This window comes from Pan paniscus, chromosome 9, assembly GCF_029289425.2.
Source record: "Pan paniscus chromosome 9, NHGRI_mPanPan1-v2.0_pri, whole genome shotgun sequence".
NCBI lineage: Eukaryota > Metazoa > Chordata > Mammalia > Primates > Hominidae > Pan > Pan paniscus.
The window spans coordinates 6718118-6735443 of NC_073258.2; the positions used below are offsets into that span (position 1 = coordinate 6718118).

Genomic DNA, 17326 nt, shown 5'->3' on the forward strand with positions numbered 1-17326 from the left:
CTTGGACATTGTCAACATGTTTATCATCCAATTTCATGTCTGAAGGTCAGTGGAGAGTCCTATGACATGCTTGCAGGTAGCTTAATTGTCTTGGCCGTTGTCAATAGCAGCCCCCATTCACTAGGAGAACCACCAGAGCAAACTCCAGATTTTAAATGAATCCAGACTGGGTGGTGCCACCTTTGTGGAGAGTTAATGCTTTAGGTAATTTAATCATCTTGATCCTTCTTGTGATGAGTTAGGAGACGATTATCACAACCTAATCAATCCAGAAGTCATGAAGTCTCCACCCACTAATTAAGGTGACTCAATATAAACCTGCCTCCTGTGCCTCCACATTAGCTCATTTGGAAGACCTGGGTATAGGTGGTCGTCTCCTTGGCTCCGAGTCCCTGCAGCAGCTGAGGTGCCTGTGTCTCTCTGGTTCCCAGTGGCCGCCATCATGCTCTCCTCCACACTCAGGGTGGCTGTGGTGTGCGTGAGCAATGTCAACAGGAGCATGGAGGCCCACAGCATCCTCAGGAGAAAAGGGCTAAGTGTCCGGTCTTTTGGAACTGAATCTCATGTGAGGCTACCAGGACCAAGACCCCATCGTCCTGTAGTTTATGATTTTGCAACAACATATAAGGAGATGTACAATGACCTCCTCAGGAAAGATAGAGAATGCTACACCCGCAACGGAATCTTACACATCTTGGGAAGAAATGAGAGAATCAAGCCCGGTCCAGAAAGATTTCAGGACTGCACTGATTTCTTTGATGTCATCTTCACCTGTGAGGAGAGGGTCTATGACACAGTGGTGGAAGATCTGTGTTCCAGAGAACAGCAGACCTTTCAGCCTGTGCACGTGATCAACATGGACATCCAAGATACCCTGGAAGATGCCACCCTGGGAGATTTCCTCATCTCTGAGATTTGCCAGTGCCTGCAGCAGTCAGACGACATGGAAGACAATCTGGAGGAGCTGCTGTTGCAAATGGAGGAGAAGGCAGGAAAAAGCTTTCTTCACACCGTCTGCTTCTACTGAACATCTGGGCTGGCTTTGTCCCCTTCCTCAGTAAGAACTTCGGCATGGGACTTTAGTCCGGATTTATTGTGAGAAGCATCTGCAAAGACCTTCCACTGAGTACTGTTTGTATTACCTTTGTACACATCACCTGGAAAGAGACTATTACCAAGAAAATATTTTACGGGAAATGAGAAGGACTAACATTTTTAAAAGCACTGAAAAATGCTTGGCATTGTTCTAGGTGCATTACATGGCATAACTAATTTAAAGCTTATATCATTCTACAAGGAAGCTAGCCCACCATGACGCCATTTTCCAGAGGAGCAAACCGAGCTGATAACGGGCTGCTGGAAAAATGATTTGTTTGAGGGTATTCAGCAGATAAATAACATTGTATAGATAAGCACCTTTTAAATAAACTTCCTTTTCTCAATTTGAGTGGTTTTTTATTAATTTTTTAACTTTTTAAGTTAGTTGAGACCAATGGAGTGTGGTATGTTAACTTAAATGTTGTTCTTCTTTAATAAGAGTATAATATTACATGTTTGAACAGATAAATGTTTTTACATATAGATTATATCTTTTTTACTAATGCTCACTTTAATAGGTAAAATCCAAGTTGGATAATCAACTACATATGATTGTAAAATTTGGAATTATCTGCTCAAATCATAGGTCATCAAATTAAATGAAATAAAAAATGTAAATAAAAAGTATATTCTTATTTCTGTTGGGGGGATTCATTTCAAGCCAATAAGCGACATGCTTCTGTTTAAACCTTATGAATTACCCTGAAAAAATAAAACCCCAAGTTGGATAACAAACCACAGATTATCGTAAAATTTGGAATTATCTACTCAAATAATAGGTCACCAAAGAAAATCAAATTAAAAAATTTAAAAAAATCTATATTCTTACTTATGTTGGGGGATGGATTTCACACCACTAAGCCACATTTTTTCATTTAAGGCTTATAGATTACACTGAAATAAGCAATCTCTCATATTGAGAGATTCAAATTGTATTAAATTTAAAATGTTTTTTGATTTGAGCATTGAGAACATCAGGTGATAAACCTAATGATGTTTTCACGGAGAAACAAGTGAAACACTTTCCATAATCCTTGGTAGTGGCACTAAAACATGTTCACTAATAGGAGAAAAAATAGATCGGAAGTAGTTGTTCAGAGTTGAATTAATTTACATGTTATCTATTGAATTAGACTTATTATGGCAACCTGAAATAACAGCAGAGATTGGCTTTCAAAAGATAATGAGTTTATTTAAATGAAGGATTGTAAACTGGAATGCACCAGGTATAACAAGCTGTAGGTGCATCCTGAGAGTTTGGGGTAAGGGGAAACTTTTAAAGGCAAAAAGAAGTCCACAGAAACTACCTTAAACCAAAGTTCATTGGTAACAGAAGCTGACTGCAGGAGTTGGCGTTAGCTTCTTGGTGGAGACAGCCATTGCTAGGCATGTGTTCTTGCGAGAACATTTTATCTGGAATGCTGCAGTCTTGAATATAATGCAGTTACAGAAATATGTGTGAACATGCAGAATGAGCAAAGTGTGTAAGACCTGCCGGTGGTGTAAAGCATGTAGGATGTGCCATAATCTCTTGTGGGTTTTAGGGAGTCGTGATAGCTCTTATCTCAGATATACAGGCATGGGCTCCCCTCCTTCATGACCCTCCAGCTCCACTTCACCTGGATCTGACGATAGTGGACTTCATCTTGGCAGTAACAACTTTCACATTTTTGGTATCAGAAACTTCCAAAGTTTTAAGAAAATATTCTTTTTCCTCTTGCAGTGTAGGTAGCAGGAGGCAACTGGAAGTGGGGAAGCCAGCTGGTACAGTAGTTCCCAGAGGAGAGGTTGGGAGCTTGGGAGAGGGAAGTGTCTGTCAAAAGGCAGAAGAATGGACACATTGGAGAGGGATGTTAGAGCTGACATGAGAGACTTCTTGATGAGAAAAGGAGGACTTTGGAATCACTCTCAGATTTCTGACTTTAAGGGTGGCTGGGTCCAAATATATAAGTGAAAGTTTTGGAGAGATAGTTTCTGTCTATTCTGTCAATTTGGCTTAAGATAAGGCCATCAGCTGGCAGTGGGCAGTCAGGATCATGATTGGGGATGGAGTGAGGATATTTGGCATAGATAATTGTAAAATATGGGAATAGAAACCTGAGTGTAGGTTTTTGTGAGAGCTCTTCTGAAGATAAAAGTGAGACTGTCCCATAGATACTACTTTTACCAGCCAATCCATTTGGAAAAACATGACAAGGTGATTGAGTTTCTCTTTTCTCTGTGTTTGGACATGGACAATGCAAATGTGACAGAAGAGCAAGGTGCAGAAATGCTTCGGGAGTTTGAAAGGGTGTAATTATAGTGATAAACCATGAAAGCTGGTTTTGGACCAGAAAGGGTGAATAAGTAGGGATTGGGCTGGAATCCATGGGTTGTGGCACAATGCATGGTCAAACAGCCCTTAGAGTTTAAATAAAGAAGCAAAAGTGAATGGAAAGATGTGGTCTTATAGTTGGGGCATGACTGTTTCAGATTTTGATCTAGTGGTGAGTTTCTTGATGACTATGACCATGGGTATCTCTGGTGGGGTGTAGACAGGTGCAATTGGAGAAGAAGTGAGAGTGTTGAGGTGCTGGGTGGATAATCTGTGTGGATGCTGGAATTGCTAAGAACTGTGGCAGTAGTTGGGTGTGAGGAAGCATGAGAAGTGAGAGCTAATATTATCACTAAAAATCCAGGGTGTGGGAAGTATGGGGCATGATTATATGTTGCGCAGATATGGTAAGCAGACTTTCTAGGTTGTTGAACACCTCTAGTATTGGTTTATTGGGTAGAGGGAGGGGAGCTGTGATTGATAGTTGTAATGGTGACCTCGCGTATCTGACTATATACTATGTAGAGTGGGAAATAAAGATTTAGATTTGCTGTAATGAAAATACAATGATTTCTTGAGGAAGTAGCCAGAGAAAGAGGCAAATGGGTGTTCACATGGTTATTGAAGATGAAAAATGACATTTGGATACAAATTTCAGGAAGATTTGAAGATGAATCTTAACTATAAAAGTGAGTTATGCCAGAAAGAAGGTTATTGTGATAAGGACCAGTGAAATGAACATTGCTTTAGGTGTGTCTGAGAAATTTCTATTTCTTGATTACATGATGTATGCCTTATAATAATTTCTTAAGCAACTCCTTTATTTTGTTTGGTTTTCTGTATTTGTGTATGTGTGTTTTTTCTTCCGTTTTAAAATTACCATAAGAAGACTAACAAAGCACTCAAAAAATGAGGGAAATACTTTGTTTCATAAAAATAACTTAACATTATAAATACGTTAATAGCTTTATTTGCAATTGTTTTATTTCCTCTCTTTTACTTCCTCTCCCTCCTCACTTTCCACGTCGAATCTTCTCCTTCTCCTTCTTTTTTTTTTTTTTTTTTTTGTATTTATTGATCATTTTTGGGTGTTTCTCAGAGAGGGGGATTTGGCAGGATCATAGGACAATAGTGGAGGGAAGGTCAGCAGATAAACATGTGAACAAGGGTCTCTGGTTTTCCTAGGCAGAGGGCCCTGCCGCCTTCCGCAGTGTTTGTGTCCCTGGCTACTCGAGATTAGGGAGTGGTGATGACTCTGAAGGAGCATGCTGCCTTCAAGCATCTGTTTAACAAAGCACATCTTGCACCGCCCTTAATCCATTTAACCCTGAGTGGACACAGCACATGTTTCAGAGAGCACGGGGTTGGGGTTAAGGTTATAGATTAACATCATCCCAAGGCAGAAGAATTTTTCTTAGTACAGAACAAAATGGAGTCTCCTATGTCTACTTCTTTCTACACAGACACTGCAACAATCTGATTTCTCTTTCTTTTCCCCACATTTCCCCCCTTTCTATTCGACAAAACCGCCATCGTCATCATGGCCCATTCCCAATGAGGTGTTGAGCACACCTCCCATACGTGTTGGTGGCCTGGCAGAGGGGCTCCTCACTTCCCAGACGGGGCAGCTGGGCAGGGGCGCCCCCCCACTTCCCGGACGGGGTGGCTGCCGGGCAGGGGCTGCCCCCACCTCCCTCCCAGGTGGGGCGGCTGCTGGGCGTAGGGGCTCCTTAGTTCTCAGACGGGGTGGCGGGGCAGAGACACTCCTCACCTGCCAGACGGGGCGGCTGCTGGGCGGGGGCTGCCTCCTACCTCCCTCCCAGGCGTGGCGGCTGCTGGGCGGAGGGGCTCCTTACTTCTCAGCAGGGGCGGCGGGGCAGAGACACTCCTCACCTCCTAGATGGGGTGGCAGTCGGGCAGAGACACTCCTCAGTTTCCAGACGAGGTCAGGGCCGGGCAGAGGCGCTCCACATATCTCAGATGATGGGTGGCCGGGCAGAGACGATCCTCACTTCCAGGACCGGATGGCTGCTGGGAAGAGACGCTCCTCACTTCCCACACTGGGCGGCCGGGCAGAGACACTCCTCAGTTCCCAGATGGGGTTGCGGCCAGGCAGAGGCACTCTTCACATCTCAGATTGGGTGGCTGGGCAGAGGGGCTCCTCACATCCCAGACGATGGGGGGCCAGGCAGAGACGCTCCTCACTTCCCAGACGGGGTGGCGGCAGGGCAGAGGCTGCAATCTCGGCACTTTGGGAGGCCAAGGCAGGTGGCTGGGAGGTGGAGGTTGTAGCAAGTCGAGATCACGCCACTGCACTCCAGCCTGGGCAACATTGAGCACTGAGTGAGCGAGACTCCATCCGCAATCCCCCCACCTCGGGAGGCCAAGGCGGGGAGATCACTCGTGGTCAGGAGTTGGAGACCAGCCCGGCCAACACGGCGAAACCCCTTCTCCACCAAAAAACACAAAAACCAGTCAGGCGTGGCGGCGCGAGCCTGCAATCCCAGGCACTCGGCAGGCTGAGGCAGGAGAATCAGGCAGGGAGGTTGCAGTGAGCCGAGATGGCGGCAGTACAGTCCAGCCTCAGCTTGGCATCAGAGGGAGACCGTGGAGAGGGAGAGGGAGAGGGAGACCATGGAGAGGGAGAGGGAGAGGGCTGAGCCTCCTTCTTCTTCTTTTTTGAGACAGTCTCACTCTGTTGCCCAGGCTGGAGTGCAGTGGTGCGATCTTGGCTCACTCACTGCAACATCCGCCTCCCATGTTCAAGCAATTCTCCTGCCTCAGCCTCCCAAGTAGCTGGGAGTACAGGTGCACAGCACCACACTTGGTTAATTTTTGTATTTTGGATTACTGGTGTGAGCCACAGCTCCCGGCCCCATGTCCGATCTACCCCAAGGTGTGACCTGGATTGTGTAATCACCATGTGGCTTGTTTGTGGTTTTACACAAGTCTAATCCACGAAGCAGAGAATGTAATACTTCAAGCTCAGTCTGTTGGTTGAAGCGAGTCGTAAGGCAATGTCCCTGGATAGAAGGGGATGGGTAATAGACTGCACATCATGATGGGGGAATGGCACGTGTGTTCAGCAGAGAGAATGGCTGGCAGCTCTTTTAACAGATGGGCAACCATACCTGATAAACTATCAGATTGACAAATGTTCAAAAGGTTGACACTATACACTGCTGGCAAGTTTGTGAGGGAAAAGGCATGTTTGCCCGTCGTAATGAAAAATGTTACAAGCTCTATGGAGGGCATCTTGAATATCTAATAAATCTAAAAACATGTTTACTCTGTCTTCGAAGTGGCCTTATAAGTAGCTAGGACTCAGGTGTGTGCCACCACACTTCGCTAATTTCTCTTTTTTATTTTCTTGTAGAGATAGGGCTTCACTGTGTTGCTCAGGCTGGTCTTGAACTCCTGGCCTCAAGGCGATTCTCCTGCCTCAGCCTCTCAAGGTGCTGGGATTATAGGCATGAGCCACTGTTTCTGGCCTATACGTCTCTTTGACCACAGTAATCCTACTTCTAAAAATTAACCATAAGGTCTATCAGCAGAATTATCCGACTGAAGAAGTGAGAAAAAAAGAACAAAAAAGAAAAGAAAGAGATCCTCAGGTACTGGAGGAACAATATCAAAAGGTCTAACAGATGTGTAGTTTGGGTCTCAAAATGAAATGAGAGAAAGAATGGGACTGATTTTTGTTTTTGAGGCAATAATTGTGAAATTATTCAAATTAGGTAAAAAGCTAAAATATTACAGATTGAAAAAGCTCACAGAACTTCATGGAGGCTTAAAAACAAAGCAAGTTGTATGTAGATGCCTCCCAATCAAACTGAAAATTAAGACAACGGGGAAAAATTTAAATGTAGCCGAAGGAGGCAGGACAGAAAACACTGGTACCTTAGTAGCATCAAGCACACTTGATTTTGATTACTCTCGTCATCCTCCAGTAATACAAACATGATTATCTGGAGAAGTTGTTGATTCTGAAGCTGGAAATATATAAGATGAACCTGGGGCATCTCATAATGCCAGAGTGTTTCCTTTTCCATGAAAAATGAAGTAAAACCAAACAAACACCACGATGGGGCACATGAAAGGGCCCAGGAGGCAACTGAAAGTGCTTGCGATGGCCAAAACAGAAAGTTTGAGCAACAAAACAAAGCAGGATTGAATTGTAACCCCACATAGAAAAATAAATATCCAAGATTCCATACTGCTATGAAGAAATAATTGAATAAATTCATTAATGAGGGGGAGAATAGACACATCTGTGAGGAGTAAGTCCATATAATTTACATGGATAATCCACCCACAAGGAAGTAGGGCACAAGTCCTCACTCCTTAAATGCGGGCTGCACATAGGGACTTTTTCTAAACAGTCCAGCATGGAAAATGGGAAAAAGGGTAAATTCACAGTGGAGAAGGCTGATGAAGTGGAGCTGGAAGGTCATGAAGGAGGGGAGCCCATGCTTGTGTCTTTGAGATGAGAACTATCACAACGACTCTCTAAAACCCACGAGAGATTATGGCACGTCCTACATCCTTTACACCATCAGCAGGTCTTACACACTTTGCTCATTCTGCATGGCCACACATATTTCTATAACTGCATTATCTTCAAGACTGCAGCATTCCAGAGGAAATGTTCTCGCAAGAACACATACCTAGCAATGGCTGTTTCCACCAATAAGCTAATGCCGACTCCTGCAATGAGCTTCTGTGACCAATAAATGTATTTCAAAGCAGCTTCTGTGGACTTCTTTTTGCCTTTAAAAGTTTCCCCTTACCCCAACCTCTCAGGATACACCTGTGACTTGTTATACCCGATGTATTCCTGATTCCAGTCCTTCATTCAAATAAACTCATTTTGAGAGCTAATCTCTGCTGTTATTTTAGGTTGCCGTAATAAGTCTAGTTCAACAGATAACATGTCAATTAGTTTAACTATGAACAACTACTTCTGATCTATTTTTCTCCTATTAGTAAACATGGTTTAGTGCTACTACCAAGGATTATGAAAAAGTGTTTCAATTGTTTCTCCTTGAAAACATCATTAGGTTTATCACCTGATGTTCTCAATGTTCATATCAATGAACATTTTGAACCTAATAAAAGTTTCACTGTGAAACATCCATTTTTTTCAGTGTAATTCCTAAGGTTTAAACAAAAGCATGTCGCTTAGTGGCTTGAAATGCATCCCCCAAACAGAAATAAGAATATACTTTTTATTTACATTTTTTATTTCATTTAATTTGATGACCTATGATTTGAGCAGATAATTCCAAATTTTACAATAATATGTAGTTCATTATCCAACTTGGATTTTACTTATTCAAGTGAGCATTAGTAAAAAAGATATAATCTATTTGTAAAAACATTTATCTGTTCAAACATGCAATATTATACTCTTATTAAAGAAGAACAACATTTAAGTTAACATACCACACTCCATTGGTCTCAACTAACTCAAAAAATTTAAAAATTAAAAAAAACCACTCAAATTGAGAAAAGGAAGTTTATTTAAAAGGTGCTTATCTATACAATGTTATTTATCTGCTGAATACCCTTAAACAAATCATTTTTTCAGCAGTCCATTATCAGCTCGCTTTGCTCATGTGGAAAATGGCGTCATGGTGGGCTAGCTTCCTTGTAGAATGATATAAGCATTAAATAAGTTATGCCATGTAATGCACCTAAAACAATGCCAAGCATTTTTCAGTGCTTTTAAAAATGTTAGTCCTTCTCATTTCCCATAAAATATTTTCTTGGTAATAGTCTCTTTCCAGGTGATGTGTACAAAAGTAACACAAACAGTACTCAGTGGAAGGTCTTTGCAGATGCTTCTCACAATAAATCCGGACTAAAGTCCCATGCCTAAGTTCTTACTGAGGAAGGGGACAAAGCCAGCCCAGATCTTCAGTAGAAGCAGACGGTGTGAAGAAAGCTTTTTCCTGCCTTCTCCTCCATTTGCAACAGCAGCTCCTCCAGATTGTCTTCCATGTCGTCTGACTGCTGCAGGCACTGGCAAATCTCAGAGATGAGGAAAGCTCCCAGGGTGGCATCTTCCAGGGTATCTTGGATGTCCATGTTGATCACGTGCACAGGCTGAAAGGTCTGCTGTTCTCTGGAACACAGATCTTCCACCACTGTGTCATAGACACTCTCCTCACAGGTGAAGATGACATCAAAGAAATCAGTGCAGTCCTGAAATCTTTCTGGACCGGGCTTGATTCTCTCATTTCTTCCCAAGATGTGTAAGATTCCGTTGCGGGTGTAGCATTCTCTATCTTTCCTGAGGAGGTCATTGTACATCTCCTTATATGTTGTTGCAAAATCATAAACTACAGGACGATGGGGTCTTGGTCCTGGTAGCCTCACATGAGATTCAGTTCCAAAAGACCGGACACTTAGCCCTTTTCTCCTGAGGATGCTGTGGGCCTCCATGCTCCTGTTGACATTGCTCACGCACACCACAGCCACCCTGAGTGTGGAGGAGAGCATGATGGCGGCCACTGGGAACCAGAGAGACACAGGCACCTCAGCTGCTGCAGGGACTCCGAGCCGAGGAGACCACCACCTATACACAGGTCTTTCACATGAGCTAATGTGGAGGCACAGGAGGCAGGTTTATATTGAGTCACCTTAATTAGTGGGTGGAGACTTCATGACTTCTGGATTGATTAGGTTGTGATAATCGTCTCCTAACTCATCACAAGAAGGATCAAGATGATTAAATTACCTAAAGCATTAACTCTCCACAAAGGTGGCACCACCCAGTCTGGATTGATTTAAAGTCTGGAGTTTGCTCTGGTGGTTCTCCTAGTGAATGGGGGCTGCTATTGACGATGGCCAAGACAATTAAGCTACCTGCAAGCATGTCATAGGACTCTCCAGTGACCTTCAGACATGAAATTGGATGATAAACATGTTGACAATATCCAAGGCTGCACCGTATTTCATTATAAATTACAAGTGTTGTTGCTTGTTTTAATTTTCATAGTGTTCGAGAAATGCAATTGCATAAATCACAGGACCATTGTGTATAGTTTTGTCCAGAAATTCACAAAATTTTTCACCAATACAAAAAAAATCCCATTCTCAACATCATATCTGCTTATGGTATTTTAAGAGTTATTCAATACAACATTTTCTGCATTTGATATTACTGAAATCATAATGATTCTTCAGGGAATGCAGGAATTGATGCAATCCTCTGCCTCCAAGTACAGCTGTGTTTGAGCTTTTCTATACTTAAATGCAATGTTTAGAATTTTTTTCGTAGTTGTATAATTTATCAAGAAAATAAACAAGATTTTAAAATTATGAATGGGGTTTCAAAAAATAAGATAATCATGTCACTTTTAGATTGATTATATTATGATAATGGACTGCAAAGTAATTACAAGAACAATCAAAATGATTAAATTCCTAATTCAGTAACTCTCCACAAAGGTGGCCCCACCCAGTCAGGATTGATTTATAGGTGAGCTGTGTTTGCTGTCGCTCACTGATTTACCAAATATTGGGTAAATAATAATTATTTTTTTTTTGAGGAGTCTCGCTCTGTCACCTAGGCTGGAGTGCAGTGGCACACTGTCGACTCACTGCAACCTCTACCTCCGAGGTTCAAGGGATTCTCCTGTCTCAGCCTTTCAAGTAGCTGAAGACTACAGGCACGCAGCACCACACCTGGTTAATGTTTGTATTTTTAGTAGAGATGGGGTTTCACCATGTTGGTCAGGCTGGTTTTGTACTTCCCACCTCAAGTGATCTGCCCGCTTTGGCCTCCTAAAGTGCTGAGATTACTGGTATGAGCCACCTCACCCGGCCCAATTTTACTTGTTTTTATTAATCCTACTTAAATGTATGTATAGCTGACATTTATTTCAATATAAATCAGATCAGAGACATCACTTTTGTCTTTGATGCAGGGACAAAATCTATCTATAAAGCAACATATTGTATTTTTCTATGTCCCTCTTTAGGTGATTCTTACATGCCAAATACAGCAGGGTCTCAAATAACACCTTTTTTTTTTTTTTCTTTATTGAGACACAGTTTTGCTCTGTCACCCTGGCTGGAGTGCAGTGGTGCCATCATGGCTCACTGCAGCATCAAACTCCTGGGCTCAATCAATCCTCCCACCTCAGCCTCCTGAGTAGCTGGAACTACAGGTGTGTACCACCATGCCTGGCTAATTTTTTTTTTTTTTGTACAGGATGGGGTTTCACCATGTTACCCAGGCTGGTCTCAAATTCCTGGGCTCAATTGATCTACCCGCTTTAGTCTCCCAAAGTGCTGGTATTACAGGCATGAGCCACTGTGTCCAGCCTGAAATAATATCATTTTATTATAATATTAACTTAAAAAGTTGACTTCTGGCAGGCCAATGTCTGCGTGGGGTTTGCATATTGTCTCCATATCTTTGTGGTTTTTCTCTGGATACTCTTGTTTCCTCCCACATCCCAAAGATGTGTACATTAGATGAACTGACATCTCTATGGTCCCAGTATGGTGGTGTGCCCTGAGCCCCGGATGGGGTCCTGTCCAACGTTGGTTCCTGCCTCACACCTTGAGCTGCCGATAGGTTCCAGCCACCTGCCACTCTGAACTGGAATCAGCAGGTTGGAAAATGAAGGAATGAATACAAATTATTGAAAAATAAAAACTCATAAAACTTGGTAATCATACAAATGCAAGACAATAACGATGAAAGTACAAGATAGATCAGCCAGCCTGCCGTGTCTGTCATTATTGATTTTTTAACTGTGTAGTAGTAGGAGGTGCTCCTTACAATTTTTTCTCTGCAAGCATTTATTCCTTGATTTAACTTACCACAACTACGACCGCCATCACTCACTGACTCACCAAAAATTGGGTGAATAATAATCTTACTAGGTTTTATTAGGCTTTCTGAATTGTATGTACAGCTCACATTTATTTCTAAGTTTAATGCTCTAAGTATGTTGAATCTTTATTTAGAAGTTTGGTGATGTTTTTGTGACTCTTGTTCATATCAATTAGCCTATGATAAAATTAATTTTATTATACAGCATTTCACTTGAAGTCATCGTTTTGGGCGCGGTGGCTCATGCCTGTAATCCCAGCACTTTGGGAGGCTGAGGCGGGTGGATCACCTGAGGTCCAGAGTTCGAGACCAGCCTGGCCAACATGGTGAAAGCCTGTCTCTACTAAAGAAATACAAAAAATGTTCCGGGCGTGGTGGCGGGTGCCTGTAATTCTGGCTACTCTGGAGGGCTGAGGCAGGAGAATTGTTTGAATCCGGGAGGCGGAGGTTGCAGTGAGCAGAGATCATGCCATTGCACTCCAGCCTGGGTGAGAAGAGTGAAACTCCGTCTGAAAATAAACAAACAAACAAACAAACAAATTAGTAAACACCTGAAAGTTTCTCAAAGTGTGTTCCCAGACTAGCAGCATTAGCATTAATTGGGAACGTGTAAAAAATGAAAATTTAGACCGCAAACCACTGAATCACAAACTCTAGTGGTGAAGCCCAGAGATCTGTGTTCTTTCCTTTACATTTCCATGAGATGTTCTTCAGGTTCACATAAGTGATAATGTTTGGAAAGTGTTCTCTCAAGTAGGTTTCTCTGTGTGGGACACAGGAGATAAACTGAATTGCTGTGTATCTTTCCTTCACCCTGACAGAGCGGCCACATCTTGGCTGGGTACAGGATTGTTGGGCAGTAGTCCTTTCTCTCAGTAGTCCTTAACTGCTATGCCACTGTCCGTTCCGGCATTGGAGATAAAAAGTCTAATTCCAGCATCATTCTTCTCCTGTAGATAATATGCTCTTTTTAAAAATATATATATATTTATTATACTTGATTTCTAGGGTACATGTGCACAACGTGTAGGTTTGTTACACATGTATACATGTGCCATGTTGGTTTGCTGCACCCATTAACTCATCATTTACATTAGGTAAATCTCCTGATGCTTTCCGTCTGCACCCCCTGCCCACCCCACGACAGGCCCCATTGTGTGATGTTCCCCTTCCTGTGTCCAAGTGTTCTCATTGTTCAATTCCCACCTGTGAACAAGAACCTGTGGTGTTTGGTTTTTCGTTCTTGCGATAGTTTGCATGATGGAACTAGAAATACCATTTGACCCAGCCATCCCATTACTGGGTATATACCCAAAGGATTATAAATCAGGCTGCTGTAAAGGCACATGCACACCTATGTTTATTGCTATTCACAATAGCAAAGACTTGGAACCAACCCAAATGTCCATCAGTGATAGACTGGATTAAGAAAATGTGGCACATATACATCATGGAATACTATGCAGCCATAAAAAAGGATGAGTTCATGTCCTTTGTAGGGACATGGATGAAGCTGGAAACATGTTCTTTTTAACTGGATGTTTGTAGGATTTTTCTCTTTCTCCTTAGAGTTCAAAATTTTTACTAGCAGATGCCTCAGTGTTTCTTATTTCTCTTCACTCTAGTCCAGTATTTCTCCATTTTTTCATCAATCCCAAGTTATGGAGTCTTTTTAGACACTTTTTTCTAATTGCCATCTCATAAAATTGTAATAGTAATCCCAGCTACTTGGGAGGCTGAGGCATGAGAATTGCTTGAGCCTGGGAGGTGGACTTTGCAGTGAGTTGAGACCATGCCACTGCACTCCAGCCTGGGTGACAGAGGCAGACTGTGTCTCAAAAATAAATAACAAAATGGTCTGTTAGATCCATTTGGTCCAATATTGAGTTTAGGTCCTGAATATCTTTGCTATTTTTCTGCCTTGATGATCTATCTAATCCTGTCAGTGGAGTGTTGAAATCTCCCACTATTTTTGTGTGGGATTCTAAGTCTCTTTGTAGGTTTCTAAGAACTTGCATTATGAATCTGGGTGCTCCTGTGTTGAGTGCATATATATTTAGGATAGTTAGGTCTTCATGTTGAATTGAAGCCTTTACTATTATGTAATGCCCTTCTCCATTCTCAGGAGATGGGCGTGGTGCAGAAGTTCAGGGATCCGGGAAATATTGAAGTATAATAGTTAAACAACTTGTAGCATGTCTGTATTTATTCAGTGCCTGACTGAGAATCTAGTACATAGGAAGTACACATAATCATTCTTTCCCTGCCTCTCAGGTTCCATTCTCCCCATCTCTAAATTCAGTTTTCAGAGTAGGAAGATTTACTCCCATTTTTGTTCCTGCAGTACCCTCTAAGTAATGGCTGAAATTGTTTCAAAAATAAAATTGTGCGACAAGAGCCCAATAGAGGCTCCTTAGGATGTGCCTGCTGTGGACAGCAACTACCACCAGGTCAGCCTGTGATCACACAAGCACTATGAAAATATACAATACCCCGAAGAAATTCGCCCTTCTGAAGGAGGTGGAATACATCAAAACAGATATGAAAATGCCATTGGAGGTTGATGGCCAAGTGTGTGCACCACTATGCTGCCAAAGTAACAGCCAGAAGAAAAGATCAAATGAAGCAATGTAAATCTTCAATAGAAAAGAGAAGCCTGAAGAGGACCTGCTAAGCTAAGGATGGCCATTTGGTACTTTGAGAGTAAAGAGGATTTTGCTTCTGGGAGGCAAAGAAGAGAGGTTAAAGAGCTCAGTGACTGGAGCCTGGCCTATGGGTGAAATTGTGGGTACCTGAGTAGTTGCTTATCTACTCAACCTAATCTAGACAACTTCTCAAATGCCTCATGAATGTTCTCCTGTCTCGGTCCAGGTATCTTCAGCATCTCAGAGAATTAACTTCCATTGCCCTTCTTTGTGTTCGCGAGATAATTACCCTTATTCAGGGTATTTTAAAAAATCATCTCTCCGGCCGGGTGTGGTGGCTCACGCCTGTAATCCCAGCACTTTGGGAGGCCGAGGCGGGCGGATCACGCGGTCAGGAGATCCAGACCATCCTGGCTAACACGGTGTAACCCCGTATCTACTAAAAACACAAAAAATTAGCCGGGCGTGGTGGCGGGCGCCTGTAGTCCCAGCTACTCGGGAGGCTGAGGCAGGAGAATGGCGTGAACCCAGGAGGTGGAGCTTGCAGTGAGCCAAGATTGTGCCACTGCACTCTAGCCTGGGCGACAGAGCCAGGCTCCATCTCAAAAAAAAAAATCTCTCCAATGTGTCAGCAATGTGCCTGTGAGAACGTTCACCTCATAAATAATTTCTTCTCTCTGATTTCACAAAAAGTCTGATTATCAGAGGGCCTATCTCAGGAATAGGAGTATGTTAGATTACCTGGCAATGTTTCCCCTCACTGATTTAAGGTTTTCTGTGGTCTGAGAATTATAGTTTTTCTTTGTGTTTTTCCAGATCTCAGTACATCACAGCACAGTGCAACTCCTCAAAATGTTTAACAAAACAACCACATGACAAAATATTGGATGAGTGTGAAGTATCAGGGCAGGGTAGCCGTAAATAAGTCCCTTTAATACCTGAGATATTTACAGTAGTCAGGATCAGAGCCAATGTAGAACCTTCTTTGGAGGGGCTCCGGGGTCAGAGTTCTTTGGCACACTGAGAGGTAAAAAGGGTCCCCATGCCCAGAGTCTCCTCATTCTGCCAACCCAGACAGCATTTTCCATTCTACTGGCATAGCCCGTATTTATGACTGTGGTTTGGTGGTGTGCTGGTAACCCAGGTAAAATACACACACAAAGATCAGTCAGTCAATTAAAGCCCTGCATTGTAGTGTTTGCCAGTTTTGGCAGTGTATGTACTCCCACCAAGGTCATTTTCAAGGTATCAACATGACATCATTGAATGTGAAGTTTGCAATGAATATGCACAGATGAGCCAGTACAAGTGGCTCCACCCCACACTGCTTTAGTCTCTCCAACTCTGTCTACCCAAGTCCAGACAATAGTACTAGTATTTTCAGCCGCCTACTTTAGGTCCCATAACATCTAGTCTAGATAGGGCCTTTCCTATCTAGACTGTAATTTTACTCACAGCAATAAAAAAAATCACTTACCTGTTTTAAATGGAGTTCTCTTGGTCTAGAATGGGGTGAGTGACAATGAGGCTGTCAGAATGATGGGTGACAGGGAACTGAGATTTTACGTGTTGGCCTGAAAGCCTGAGGGGCTGCTATTATTCCAGGGAGCCCAAATATAGAACCATCTTTTCAACATCTCCTCAATTCCGTACATGTTGGCCAAGTCATTATGGCTCTCCAAGCCTGCCCAGTCCACCTTTTTCTCTAAACCTCCATCCCTTCTTAAGTATGCTCATGTACTTATTCCTAACAAAAGAGTGTTAGCATTGCTACAACAATTATTCCTGTTTCCATTTTATGGGATCTGGGATTAATTTTAAAAAGAAAATTAATGCCATTTTCTGTTTAAAATTTTACATATTTTAATTTTTTTTGTAGAGATGGGGTCTCCCTGTGTTGCCCAGGCTGGTCTTGATTTCCTGGCCTCAAGTGATCCTCTCATCTTGGCTTTCCAAAATGCTGGGATTACAGGCATGAGCCACCATGCCCGGCCTGAAAAATCATATTAATTACTTAAAAAACACTTTTTATCAAAAGTGTTTCTTTGGAACTTGAATTAAATTTATAACATTTTCAAAAAAGCCATTTAAACTTTAGTATTTGTAATAATAATATTTTAAATATTTACATGGGAATACCTCAATATCGCTTAAAAATCAATTTTCCCTTCTTCTGTAAGTCAAGGTCAACTATGAAAAACATTCTGTACCCTCTTTTTCTTTGGCCACCAAATAATCCACATTTAATTTTCAGTTATCTTATTCACTAATCTTCTTCCTGCTGATAAACTTATCTCTTTCTTTATGTATCCTTTTCATATCTTTTTCTTTAATTAGTCCAAGTAAGTGTATATATACATATTTGTAAAGGAGAAACAGTTTTATGTTTAAGAAATATCTTTTTGTTTGTCACAGAGT

General features: G+C 42.1%; 2 protein-coding genes and 1 long non-coding RNA gene across 4 annotated transcripts in view; 2 read left to right on the forward strand and 1 right to left on the reverse strand.

The window, feature by feature from the left end:
* The window catches only part of LOC134731187 (uncharacterized), a 148557-nt gene that overhangs the window by 102684 nt on the left and 28547 nt on the right, over positions 1–17326 (forward strand). The window contains exon 3 of one of the 2 annotated variants that reach the window (XR_010113323.1): positions 6789–7692. This is a non-coding gene — a long non-coding RNA (uncharacterized LOC134731187). The remainder of the gene's footprint in view (positions 1–6788; positions 7693–17326) is intronic. The other variant, XR_010113322.1, reaches the window with a different exon arrangement.
* On the forward strand, positions 310–1027 carry LOC129393308 (RNA polymerase II subunit A C-terminal domain phosphatase SSU72 like protein 2-like). Its single transcript, XM_055093863.2, has one exon. It carries the CDS (start codon positions 443–445, stop codon positions 1025–1027), a length of 585 nt encoding a protein of 194 aa, XP_054949838.2. The 5' UTR covers positions 310–442.
* LOC129393429 (RNA polymerase II subunit A C-terminal domain phosphatase SSU72 like protein 2-like) lies at positions 8789–9991 on the reverse strand. The gene has a single exon (XM_063608071.1). The coding sequence runs from the start codon at positions 9914–9916 to the stop codon at positions 9332–9334; it is 585 nt and encodes a 194-aa protein (XP_063464141.1). The 5' UTR covers positions 9917–9991; the 3' UTR covers positions 8789–9331.

Bases quoted from the DNA above. Each gene is read 5' to 3' on its own strand.
- LOC129393308 (XM_055093863.2), top strand. From the start codon at position 443: ATGCTCTCCTCCACACTCAGGGTGGCTGTGGTGTGCGTGAGCAATGTC.
- LOC129393429 (XM_063608071.1), bottom strand. From the start codon at position 9,916: ATGCTCTCCTCCACACTCAGGGTGGCTGTGGTGTGCGTGAGCAATGTC.